Raw genomic sequence first — 12,029 nt, 5'->3', positions numbered from 1 at the left:
AACGTGCAATATTTTCAAACATTAAGAACAAAAGTCATTAATTTTAAAGGTAAAGTACAACGCCTAAAATTTGGGACAAACATAAAAAAACAAAACTTGTAATTTACTCAATTTTTTAGAGAAAAATGCCCGGATAGTCCCTGTGGTTTCGCCTTTTTTCATCTATAGTCCCCAACTTTCTAAAACTACCTGAATAGTCCCCAACTTTTCAAATTTTGTTTCTGGATAGTCCCTGATGCGGATGGAGGTTAGTTTTCTCAGTTAAGTGGGTGTGAAATGACCAAAATGCCCTTACTAATAAATACTTAATAAAAATATAATTAAATATCTATTTAATCATTTAATAAAGTGGGGCCCCACTTTTCACCCACATACCCACCCCCACCCCTCTTCCCTGCCCTGGTTCCGATAACATCTTCAGGTTTCACTTTCCCCATCCGTTAGAATAGATATCTCTGTTACTGCTGTTTTTTATAAAGTTGCTCTCATTGTCATGCAAGAAGGAAGAGACCCCACTGTAGAAAGAAGCAGAGTTTCCGGAATAAGAATTCCAACCGGATTGGGAATCAGAGCCGCTAATCCCCCATTGTTTAGTGAAATTTAATCACCACCGCCGCGACCCGCCGCCACTCACCAACCTCCGCCATCTCTCTCCCTCTCCTCGGTCTCTCTCTCTCTCTTCCTCTCTGTCTCTCTGGTTCCGCAGCCATCGCTCACCACCACCGGACGGTGGTGGTGGTCCGTTTTAAAATCTATTGTGCTGTAAACGATGGAATCATCAATCTTATTGATAAGGTAAAGTATCGGTATGTATTTTATTTTTAAACCGCATACTAGTTTTTATTTATTTTGTTTTATCTGTTTCCCGTTTTTTGAAATGCCAAGACATGAAGCTATCAAAGCCCTTGATATATACAAAAGAGCCGATCAGCAGGTGACTCAATTATACATACTAGTTGTCAAGTAGAATTATAATTTATAAATGGGTCGATTGGAAGATGTTTTATCTGACACCTCAAATGGGTAAAATAAAAAAAAAAGCTAGCTAAACAGGAAATATGGTGAGGGGAGGTGTTTGGGGTGTCTTGCCGGCCGATTAATTAGTTAGACCTGTCACCGGAGTCCAGTCGGACTCCCTTGTGCTCGTCGGTAGGGAAAACAAGGGGGTGTTTGGTAGTGGATTTAAAGAGAAGCAAGGTGTGGGTGCTATGCTTGTATTAGGGTTTCTTAATGTTGAAGATGAAGGGTGGATGGGTGTGGGTGCTATGGCGGTGGTTCTCCGGTAAAGGGGGTGGTGATGGTTTGGTGGCTATAGTGAACAAGTAAGAAAAGATGGATAGGTATATAATAAATCATGTGGGCCCCACCTGAATTAAACACCAAAACTAACCTACTTAACACCAAACACCAAAACTTAATACTTATTTTTTATATTAAGGGTATTTTAGTAATTTCACACCTACGTAACACCAAAAACTAACCCCCATCCGTTTTAGGGACTATCCGAGAACAAAAAATGAAAACTTGGGGACTATTCAGGTAGTTTTAGAAAGTTGGGGACTATAGGTGAAAAAAGGCAAAACCACATGGACTATCCGGACATTTTTCTCCAATTTTTTATTTACGTTTCGAAGGAAAGCTAGAGTGGTAACCCACTTCTAATTAATTAATACTATAATTAATATGAATAAAATTACAGGTGATGTTACGCATCTTTTAAAACTAGATCTTCCGTCCATCTGTGAGCCACACAATTAATGGCGAAAACCAAATTGAACAACAAACAAACTTCATGCATTGAATTCAACAAACTGAACCTTGTCCCTTTCACGTCCACATTCATCATCGTCTTCCCATGTTTCCCTCCACTTTCATGGCTGCCAACCCACTTGATTCTGACTTCAATATTCACCTCTTTATCAATCTCCACACCCATTACTAAAATAAAACCCCATTTGAACCACTATTTTGGGTTGTTAGCTAACCCATTTGGGAAAAAGTTATATGGTTCTGAGAGGTGCAATGAATCTGGACTGATTTGGAGGTGTTATTCAGGATTGGTAAACATATCTTTTTAAATGTTTATGCTGTTGTGTTATCTGTGGATTGTTATTATTATTATTATTTGAACCATCAAATGTGTTGTGGAAAAGAATGGTTGTAGTTTAGTCTTAGGTTTATGGCTTTTAATCATATGATGGGGGACTGATGTTGGGTCTTTTTTGGTTATTTTAGTACTTAATGGTCAACTTTTGACTTTTTAAGTTTACAAATTAGGTTCTTAGTTATCTAAGACCATGTGTATGTGTAGTGGAGGCGTTAAAGCCTCTACGTCACACATCCATGGCGCCAAACACCATGTGTATGTCGATGAATCATTCGTTTAGCCATGAAGCGCGCGACTACTGCGTTATATATATCTGCTTTTACTTGCGTGTCAAACTTTCTCCAGTCAGTATTGACTTAAACTAATGTGATACGTGACACCATAATCGCTTGTAGATATATGTAAATTTAAACAAGATAACTGAAACTATGGATTTGTTTGATTTCATTAAGTTTTCCTTTTTCCTTTACCTAGTTTGAATTATTTAGTTGGCTAGTGTTCTTTGTTATAAAACTCAAATTTTAATGTTACAAGTAACCGCATTTATTCCAAATTTGAAGTAACGTGTAGAACGAAAGATCTGATTCTTTATTGGATGATGATAAACGATTACTACTCGCCACAGAATTGACATTAGTGTCTGTTAGGCTTTGTTCTTTCATTAGTTTTGCAGAAAAAAATAGAGGGATTTTACATTTATTTAAAGTATAGTTTGTTTCAGTAAATAGCATTTATATAAAAGCAGTGGATGCTAATTAAGCTGGAATTTTAAAACTTAAAATTGCTTACACTTTCCACTGCAGAATCTGGTTTGCCCTTGAAGTTATATTGTAACTTTTAGTGACCTTTATAACTTATAAAAGGGAATAAAAATTAGATAAAAGTTATATATTGGATGTTAATTAGTTCTTTAAACTTATGCTACTGGTCCACTGTTGATATCAGATTAATCATTTTCTTTGAGCCCATGAGTTGTGAGTGAAGAACACATGTACGCGTGTCCCTTTGTCACGATTAAAAATGTTCTGCAGAAATAACTTTCTTTGTAATGTTTGAACTTTGATACATGTTTTCTTTTTTAATCTGAAAAGTGAACCAAATGACCAAAAAGCTCAAAGTGCAACTGGAAAATTCGAAATTGGGTTGGTGTAGTCAAAAGCATAATCATGACTACTTTTTAGATCCCACAATACATTACCTATTTAAGCTTAAGGTTACACAATCTCATTCAGAATAAGGCATTGCATCAGTTGACTTTCAATAACTTTTAGTCTTCTGTTCTTCGGTATACATCTCCTTAATGCTTTTATTTTTGTGCGATATTCATTTCCGGCCAAAAGAATTGATGATATCTTGTATTTTTCATAATATTTCAGTTTTTTTAATCTTCTTATTTAATGAAATACAGGTGGATTAAGGACATGGACACAAAATCGTTTTCATCCTCCGAGAGTCAAAGTCAAAGTCAAAGACACAATGTGCCTTACATTCATAAGGTTGGAATTCCTCCAAAACAAGATTTACTGAAAGAATTCAAAACTACCGTGAAAGAAACGCTTTTTTCGGATGATCCTTTACGCCCCTTTAAAGATCAACCGAAATCCAGACAGTTCATGCTTGGCCTTCAAGCAATATTCCCTATTCTTGAATGGGGCAGAAGCTATACTCTCAAAAAGTTTAGAGGAGACCTTATATCTGGGCTCACCATTGCAAGTCTTTGTATTCCTCAGGTACTTTACTATTTTATATAGAGGTAGATATGGGCAGTTCGAGCAGGTTGTGTAACGTGTCAAAACGCGTAACTCTGTAAAATGATTTTACGAAAGTCACTTCTTCCAAGATTTTCATTTTTTAATATTATCAATGTCAACTATAAAAAATCTTCATTTTTTAATAAAACGATTTTATGACGTTTTATGCATTCAAAAATCACTTTAGAGTTTACGCAACTGTCGATCTATTTGACCCTATTGACGTGTATCCTTTTAAGCTTTTTTTATAATATATTTCTACTGTTTAAGATAAAACATAACCCGAATCAGCCAATTAAAGAGTAAATGGGTCGAAAGTGCCACATATTCTGTAAGATGATAAGAAGATTCTTAATCTCGATAACTTACCATCTTCACATGCATATCCATTACAGGACATTGGATACTCAAAACTTGCATTTTTACCTCCTCAATATGGACTATGTAAGCTTTATCTTCGCATTACTGATTATATTCATTTTCCTAATGCAATTTATTGATGATGAATTTGTTTTTAATTTCCTTTGTAGATTCGAGCTTCGTGCCTCCTTTGATTTATGCATTTATGGGTAGTTCACGAGATATAGCCATAGGACCTGTTGCAGTTGTGTCCCTTTTGTTGGGGACGCTTCTTCAAAATGAATTCGATCCGGTGAATAATGCAAATGAGTATCGTAGGCTTGCATTTACAGCTACCTTTTTTGCAGGAATTACCCAAGCTACTCTTGGAGTTCTTAGGTAAACCAATGATTAAGGTGGCATATTGAGCGGGATGGGTAATCGTTCCAAACGGGTTTGGATTGAAACCAGTTGTTTTTAGTACGGGTCAAACTGGCCATGGGCGAAGGATAGTGGGGGGGGGGGGGGGGGGGCTGACCCCCCGAACTTTTCGCTCAATAGTGGAGAGTATGTAGTTTTCGTATAGAAATTTTTGGCTATATACGTTTTTGACCCCCCGTTTTATAGAAATTTTTGGGTATATACGTTTTCGACCCCCCGGTTGGAAATCTCAAGCTTCGCCACCGGAACTGGCTGGGCCATAAACTTTTTTTCGCCATTTTTTATAAATAGTTAGTGCGTTAAATATGACTTGCCCCTAACTAAAGAGGGGTTGGGCGGCAATAAATTATAATAAACTATTTTTTAAATACACGTTGGACGACTTTCGACCTATTCAATACATTCGACCCGTTTCCCTTTCAGCTAAGTTTTGCGTTTGACCCGTTGCCCATTTAAAAGTAAACGGGTCAAAACTGCCATCTCTTGTTTATGTTAAGTGGTGTATATATCTAAAGTGTTTTTTTCTGTGTTTGTGTGTGTGGATTCAGATTGGGGTTTTTAATCGACTTTCTATCCCATGCTGCCGTTGTGGGGTTTATGGGGGGAGCTGCAATAACCATAGCCCTTCAACAACTAAAGGGTTTTCTTGGCATCAAACATTTCACAAAGAAAACTGATATTATTTCTGTAATGAAGTCGGTCTTCGGGTCCGTTGATCATGGGGTGAGCTTTCTCTCTTTACCGTTCAACACACTTTATGAAGCCTATATGTATAACATTTTTATTATGAATATTGCAGTGGAACTGGCAAACAATAGTGATTGGAGCAAGTTTTTTGTTTTTTCTACTTTCCGCCAAGTACCTTGTAAGTATTCATGGTTTCTAGATACTTGAGGTGGCAAAATGGGCGGGCCAGTGGGGTTGGTTGACTGGTCAAAACGGGTTAGGTTGACATGAAACGCTTTTGTTTGAATAATAATTTTAATGTAAATTGAAACACAGGGAAAGAAAAATAAGAAGCTGTTTTGGGTGCCTGCGATTGCGCCATTAATCTCGGTTATCTTGTCTACTGTTTTCGTGTATATCTCCCATGCGGATAAGGAAGGTGTTGCAATTGTAAGTTTTGCTGGTGTTTATTTATTTATTTTTTTTTTTACAAAAGTTCTTATTTGATAAAAGAAAATATGTATTTGTGTCTCTTTTCTCACAGGTGAAACATATAGAGAAAGGAATTAACCCTCCATCTGTAAATGAGATTTATTTTTCAGGTGAAAATCTTCTAAAAGGGTTTAGAATCGGTATCGTGGCCGGTATGATAGCTCTAACGGTAGGTCCATTTCAAGCATGCAAATTCTTATTGTATGTTCAGTATATGTCAAATGGACGGGCTGGTTAACGGGTTAAAAAAATGTAATCTTTATTATCTGTCAACCCTTTTTTGAATTCTACAGATAGATTTACGATCAAATATAATTACGCAATATAAATCTTAATATTTTTAGTAAAGTGATTTAATGTGTTGTAAGCTTCTGATTACACTTTGGACAACTTTTGACCCGTTTGACCCATTTTGGTTTTACCTAAACTTTTGTAAGATTTGACCCGTTACAAATGATATATAAACTCAAACTCACCCGTTATTGAGTAAACAAGTCGCGATTGGTACCTATATGGCTATATCAAATATTGTTTTTTCTTGCAATGAAAAACATTTCGTCATACCACTTTTTCTTCATACATCAGGAAGCCGTTGCAATTGGAAGAACCTTTGCTTCAATGAAGGACTACCAAGTCGACGGGAACAAAGAAATGATAGCGTTGGGAACGATGAATGTGGTAGGCTCAATGACATCATGCTATGTCGCAACAGGTAATTAATATATATTTTGAGTCTCCTAATCATTTTTAAAAATGTATATATTAACATTATTTTTAAAATAACATGGTGAATAATGAACCTACTGGTTTTCTATAATTATTTATATTTTTTATTTGTTTGCAGGTTCATTTTCGCGCTCGGCTGTAAATTTTATGGCAGGCTGCCAAACAGCAGTCTCTAACATAGTGATGTCACTAGTGGTTTTCCTCACTTTAAAATTCTTGACACCACTTTTTGAGTACACCCCAAATGCAATCCTCTCTTCAATCATCATATCTGCTGTGATCGGTTTAATCGACTACGAAGCTGCAATTTTAATCTGGAAAATCGACAAATTTGATTTCGTTGCTTGTTTGGGAGCCTTTCTTGGTGTCGTTTTCGCATCTGTTGAGATCGGCCTTTTGATTGCTGTAAGAACTAAACCATCTTTTAACCAGGGGTAGCAATTCCCAATATGACCTGGACACAACACAAATATAATATATTTTTGGGTTGTCATATTTGACACGATTATAAATGGGTCATGTTCAAGTTGACCTGTGTAACCCATTTAATGAAACACGTCAACCCATTTAACTCTTTAAATAAATGGGTTATATGGATGGTGTTCATCTTACAAGATTTTAAGTGGGTCCGGGTTGCATTGATGTCTTTAACATAAATAAATATATAGGTTGTGTTCTGGTTCAATGATTCAACCTGCCAACCTGACACGATTCACACCCCTACTGTTAACTTACTAATATGTTTATTTTTATAAATTTTGATGTGTTTTTATTTTTTATTAATTTTTATATATATTTAGGTCGCGATATCTTTCGCCAAAATCCTTCTTCAAGTTACAAGACCAAGAACGGCTATTTTGGGAAGAATTCCCATGACAAGTGTTTACAGAAACATACAACAATATCCCGAAGCATCTAAAGTCCCCGGCGTTTTGATCACGAGAGTTGATTCTGCTATTTATTTCTCTAACTCTAACTACATCAAAGAAAGGTAACAATCTTTCCTTAAAAGCATTATTCCTATGTTGTCTACGCACGCGAAAAATAAAAATACTTGCACTTCTACAGGATACTGAGATGGTTAACTGAGGAAGATGATCATCTAAGAAAAACATACCAACCAAGAATTCAGTTCTTAATCATCGAGATGTCGCGTAAGAAATTTGCTGGTTCTTTTTTACATTTTGCGCCACTCGGGTTTTGCTCACCATATCAGTTTTTTTTTTTTTTTTTTTTTTTTTTTTTTTTTTTTTTTTTTTTTTTTTGCAGCTGTTACAGACATAGATACTAGTGGAATACATGCATTTGAAGAGTTGTACAGGAGTTTGGTTAAGAGAGATGTGCAGGTTAGGAAACTTTTTCGAATTACGGTTATATCATTTTTACGTATAATAAATGATTAATATATATAAAACTGTTTTGACAGCTTGTTCTTGCAAACCCTGGTAGATTGGTGATAGACAAGCTATATGCATCTGGTTTTCCTGATCTGATAGGTGAAAACAAGATCTTTCTCACAGTTGCTGATGCTGTTCTCACTTGTTCACCCAAGATTGGTCAAGAAGTGTGATCAAGTCTAGCAGAGTTGTAGATACAAACTCGAGGAACCGATATATAAAAATATATATATAGGAACAAATATATGCATGATCATAAGTTAAAAATGATAATAACATGAACAAAAGTAAGAATTTGGAACAAAAAATCAAAGAAAGCATGGAAGAGAGATGTAATGACTTGAGTATGAATGAATGTTTCATGTTTCCTTTGGAAGGGTATTATTGTAATTTTCATTTCTAGTATTTGATTGAGTATGTGTATACTTTCACAATGGGAAATGGTAAACATAGAAGATTTTGATTAATAAATAACTTTAAAAATGAAAAAGATTGCTCTAATTTTCTTTAAAAAAAAAAATCTTATTATAGATAACCAAGAATGCAGATCAAATAAAAACATTTTTTAAGAAATGTAAGAAGGATAATAAATTGCACTTGTCAAGTTTGGCTTTTTATTTAAAATAAGTTTTACAATTGTTTAAACCTCAAATAGTTTTTATATGCTCCACTCTTATTTTTTAAAACAAATATACAATAAAATCTGTAAGTTTTTTCACTTTAATTTGATAATTGTTTTGCTAAGTCTGATGTGGATCTAACCCTGTGTATAGTGATATGTTTAACACAATGGTGCATCACTGCATCCATGATCCAACTCACATATAATAAGTGTACTTACATAGACATAAATACCGGTTTACCTAAAGTCATATACACAATACCTAGGTTATAACCCAGTCTATAACACGGGGTTGAATAAATAAATTTATATACTAAATAATAAAACAATATATCTTTAAAAACCTCATTTATTGTACGGGTTGAATAAATATAATTTTATATATTAATGTTGGGATTGAACCTTGCCAAAGGAACAGATAATAAAAGCCAAAACTGGATCAGAGCAGTAGATCCAGAATAAGCAGATGTTTGGTTGCAAGTCTCTCCCCTTGAAAGTGGTTTCAAACATCTGCTGACCTCCTATCTGCTGATCATACAAACTGCTGACCTACAACTGCTGTTTAAGACAAAGTCTGATAGAAGAACTAAAGCTCTGCTGCTCAATCTACTGCCATGGTTCAAGCACTGCTGATCATGACAAGTGCTGCTGGGTTCACAGCAGTGGAAGGATGCAGCAGCAGTTTATATTTGTTTATGTATTGAAATGTAATATCAGTAGTTAGCATAGCAGTGTTTGTATAGATCAGAGGTTAGAGTTTGTTAGGAGGTTAGATGTCACTTTCATGGTGACGTCAGCTTAGATGCTCAGTGGTTTGCAAGTGCCTATAAATAGAACAGTACTCTGTACTGTTCTTTTCAGCTCATTCACCATCTTCTTTCTGCACGAACAAACACTGAGCTCAGGCTGAGGGGGAGTTTGCATATCATACTTGCATTGTAATCAGAGTTTAAAAATAAATTTAATCATTTGATTCAGTGTTGAAAATGTATGATTGAAAGCATTTCTTCTGTTTGATTGTGAAAAGTTTGCTTCCATTTAAATTCCGCTGCACTACTCTTTCATTTGTTCATCTAATTTCAAACACAAATCACAATCAATCCAAACTCAGATCCTAACAATTGGTATTAGAGCTAGGACAGTCAAATTTGTGACAACTCGAGTTTCCGAGATTCCACTTTCGCATTTATTGCACGTTCACTGTTTGTTTAGTTGCTTACTTACACAATTTGGTTGCTTTGTAACTGTATACGTTTTGATTTGATAAAGTGCATTGTGATTGTTGCATGGTTATGTGTTATTTTACGAATGATTTGACAAATACATGAACTTGGTGATGAAACTGTAAATTGTATGTCTTGTGCATGTATTATGTTATAGATAATACTTAAGGGTGTTTAGTGATAGTAATGAAAATAAAACAAAACCCCTTAACCCTAAATCATTCTCACCAATTTCAATCATACGTCACTTCAAATCATTCTCTCTACAATCATTTCTCTCATCATTCTTGACTACACAAGTTCTCTTGCATCAATCTTGATCTTCCAATCCATCTAGAATCAATCCAAGGTAAATGTTTAATGATTGTTTGTTGTTAATCATTGGTTATTTGATTTCTTGCAAACCCTAGTTCTCCAAATAATGGTTCTGTGTTTATTGATCAATTCTGATTATTGTGAAATGGTTTATGATTAGTTGTGTAATCACTTTCCTGACACCAAGATGCTTGATATGATAGAGATGTTTGATTGTTGATTAGATTATAGCATTGCCAAAGTATGAAGATTAGGGTTTTGATCGTAGTCTGCAAATGTAACTGTTCCATTGATTCTGTAGAATGGTTTTGGAATTCACGCATGTTGAAAACTCTGAGTTTTATTTGATTGTATGGTCTGAGTTTTACACTTGATGTGTGGTCCGAGTTTCTAATAGACTTGTGGTCCGAATTTTTAAGTAAGGAATGCATGGTCTGAACTTTGTGAAGATGATAGGTCCGAATTTTATGAGGATTGTAAGGGTCCGAATTTTGTGAGGGTTGTGAAGGTCCAAATTTCATTTAAATTGCCATGTCCGAATTTCATTTAAATTGTAATAGTCCAATTTTTAATTGATTTGGTTGGTCCGAGTTTTAGTTATGAACATGGTCCGACTTATGCAAAGGGTATTAGGTCCGAGTTTTATTAAGGGGTTGCCTAGTCCGACTTTTGTAATGTTGAGTGGTCCGACTTTTGTGGTATGTGTATAGTCCGAGTTTCATGATGCTTTACATAGTCCGAGTTTTATGTGTGAAGCATGATCCGAGTTTCTGTTAATTCAGTTAAGCATGTCAACTCTGTTAAGTTAAGTTGATTAATTCTGTTAATCAATTAACTCTGTTAACTCTATTTATTCAGTTAGCTTATTAGTTCTGTTAGATGCTAACTCTGTTAAGTGTGTTATTGGATGATTATATTGGAATAAACTGCAATAGACAACGATGTGGTACATGAATTGCATGAAATTGATTAACTACTTATGCGGTACATGAGGTTAACTGCCAAGCACTTTGTGACATAGTTTGCATGTGAAATTTGACCAGCATGAACTGACTGTGTGTAAATGCATTACCTTAGGCCTTGATTGATTGATTGATTACTTTCGAGCACATAGTTAGCATACCGAGCAAACCAAGGTGAGTTCACACTTTTACCAAGGCATGGGATTCCCGGGGTTTGGGAATGGGATTGAAGGAATGAGATTGAATAGATACATGTACTTACACTGTTATTAGACTATCTACCATCGTCCTCAGATGCGCAGGATACATACGTAAAACCTACGTATACTTGTACTCATCACTGTCCTCAGGTTGCGAAGGACACTTACGTAAAACCTACGTAAACTTATACTCATTACTGCCTCGGGTTGTGTCAGGCACTTACGTAAAACCTACGTAAACCCCCGCGTACCACTGTCCTCGGTTTATGAAGGACACTTACATAAAACCTACGTAAACCTTGTATGTACTACTGTTCTCGGGTTAAGAAGAACACTTATGGTTACAAATAGTCTACTGTATATGTAAACATGGGAAGCCCTCACTAATAGAACATACTATCGGCCTAGTAGAGCCACATGTTACGAAACAAACTGAAACCTTCCAAGATGCAACAACTGTAACAGACACCACAGTGGCCAGTGCAATAAGGGTCGCTATCAGAGGTGCCTCAAGATGGGTCATGAGGCCAAGGATTGTAGGAGCCCGCGGCCTGCGACTCAGAATCAGCAGCAGCAGCAAACACCGCAGAATCAGCAACAGGGCAACAAGGGATGTTTTCATTGTGGCGCTGAAGGTCACTTCAAAAGACACTGCCCTTAGTTAAACCAAAACCAGAACAACAACAACAACAACAATAACCAAGGCAACGGAAACAACAACGGTGGGAACAACAACGGCAATGAAGCTAGGGGACGTGCATTTGTGCTGGGGCAGGGTGATGCCAGGA

General features: G+C 35.9%; 1 protein-coding gene across 5 annotated transcripts; it reads left to right on the top strand.

Annotated features, from left to right (window-relative positions):
- Window positions 1-390: 390 nt before the first annotated feature.
- LOC110919067 (sulfate transporter 1.2) lies at window positions 391-8,324 on the top strand. 5 transcript variants are annotated; one of them, XM_035986266.1, is made up of 15 exons: window positions 391-795; window positions 886-934; window positions 3,516-3,837; window positions 4,254-4,302; window positions 4,389-4,596; window positions 5,187-5,361; window positions 5,438-5,503; window positions 5,641-5,754; window positions 5,849-5,965; window positions 6,382-6,508; window positions 6,641-6,927; window positions 7,323-7,513; window positions 7,591-7,676; window positions 7,792-7,868; window positions 7,949-8,324. In XM_035986266.1, the coding sequence occupies exons 2-15, from the start codon at window positions 888-890 to the stop codon at window positions 8,090-8,092; spliced, it is 2,010 nt and encodes a 669-aa protein (XP_035842159.1). In that variant the 5' UTR covers window positions 391-795; window positions 886-887; the 3' UTR covers window positions 8,093-8,324. The 5 variants fall into 5 exon arrangements, with proteins under 5 accessions (XP_035842159.1, XP_022019038.1, XP_035842166.1 ...); XM_022163346.2 differs by lacking the exon at window positions 886-934; XM_035986273.1 differs by lacking the exon at window positions 886-934 and having other exon boundaries at window positions 391-806.
- Window positions 8,325-12,029: the final 3,705 nt, after the last annotated feature.

This window comes from Helianthus annuus, chromosome 2 (assembly GCF_002127325.2).
Source record: "Helianthus annuus cultivar XRQ/B chromosome 2, HanXRQr2.0-SUNRISE, whole genome shotgun sequence".
Classification (NCBI taxonomy): domain Eukaryota; kingdom Viridiplantae; phylum Streptophyta; class Magnoliopsida; order Asterales; family Asteraceae; genus Helianthus; species Helianthus annuus.
Note: the sequence above shows the minus strand (reverse complement) of the source record. Positions and strands in the feature narration are given on the sequence as shown.

Bases quoted from the DNA above. Each gene is read 5' to 3' on its own strand.
- LOC110919067 (XM_035986266.1), top strand. From the start codon at position 888: ATGAAGCTATCAAAGCCCTTGATATATACAAAAGAGCCGATCAGCAG. The intron at 4,303-4,388 runs GTAAGCTTTATC...TTTCCTTTGTAG, and splicing joins ACCTCCTCAATATGGACTAT to ATTCGAGCTTCGTGCCTCCT. The intron at 5,755-5,848 runs GTAAGTTTTGCT...CTTTTCTCACAG, and splicing joins ATAAGGAAGGTGTTGCAATT to GTGAAACATATAGAGAAAGG.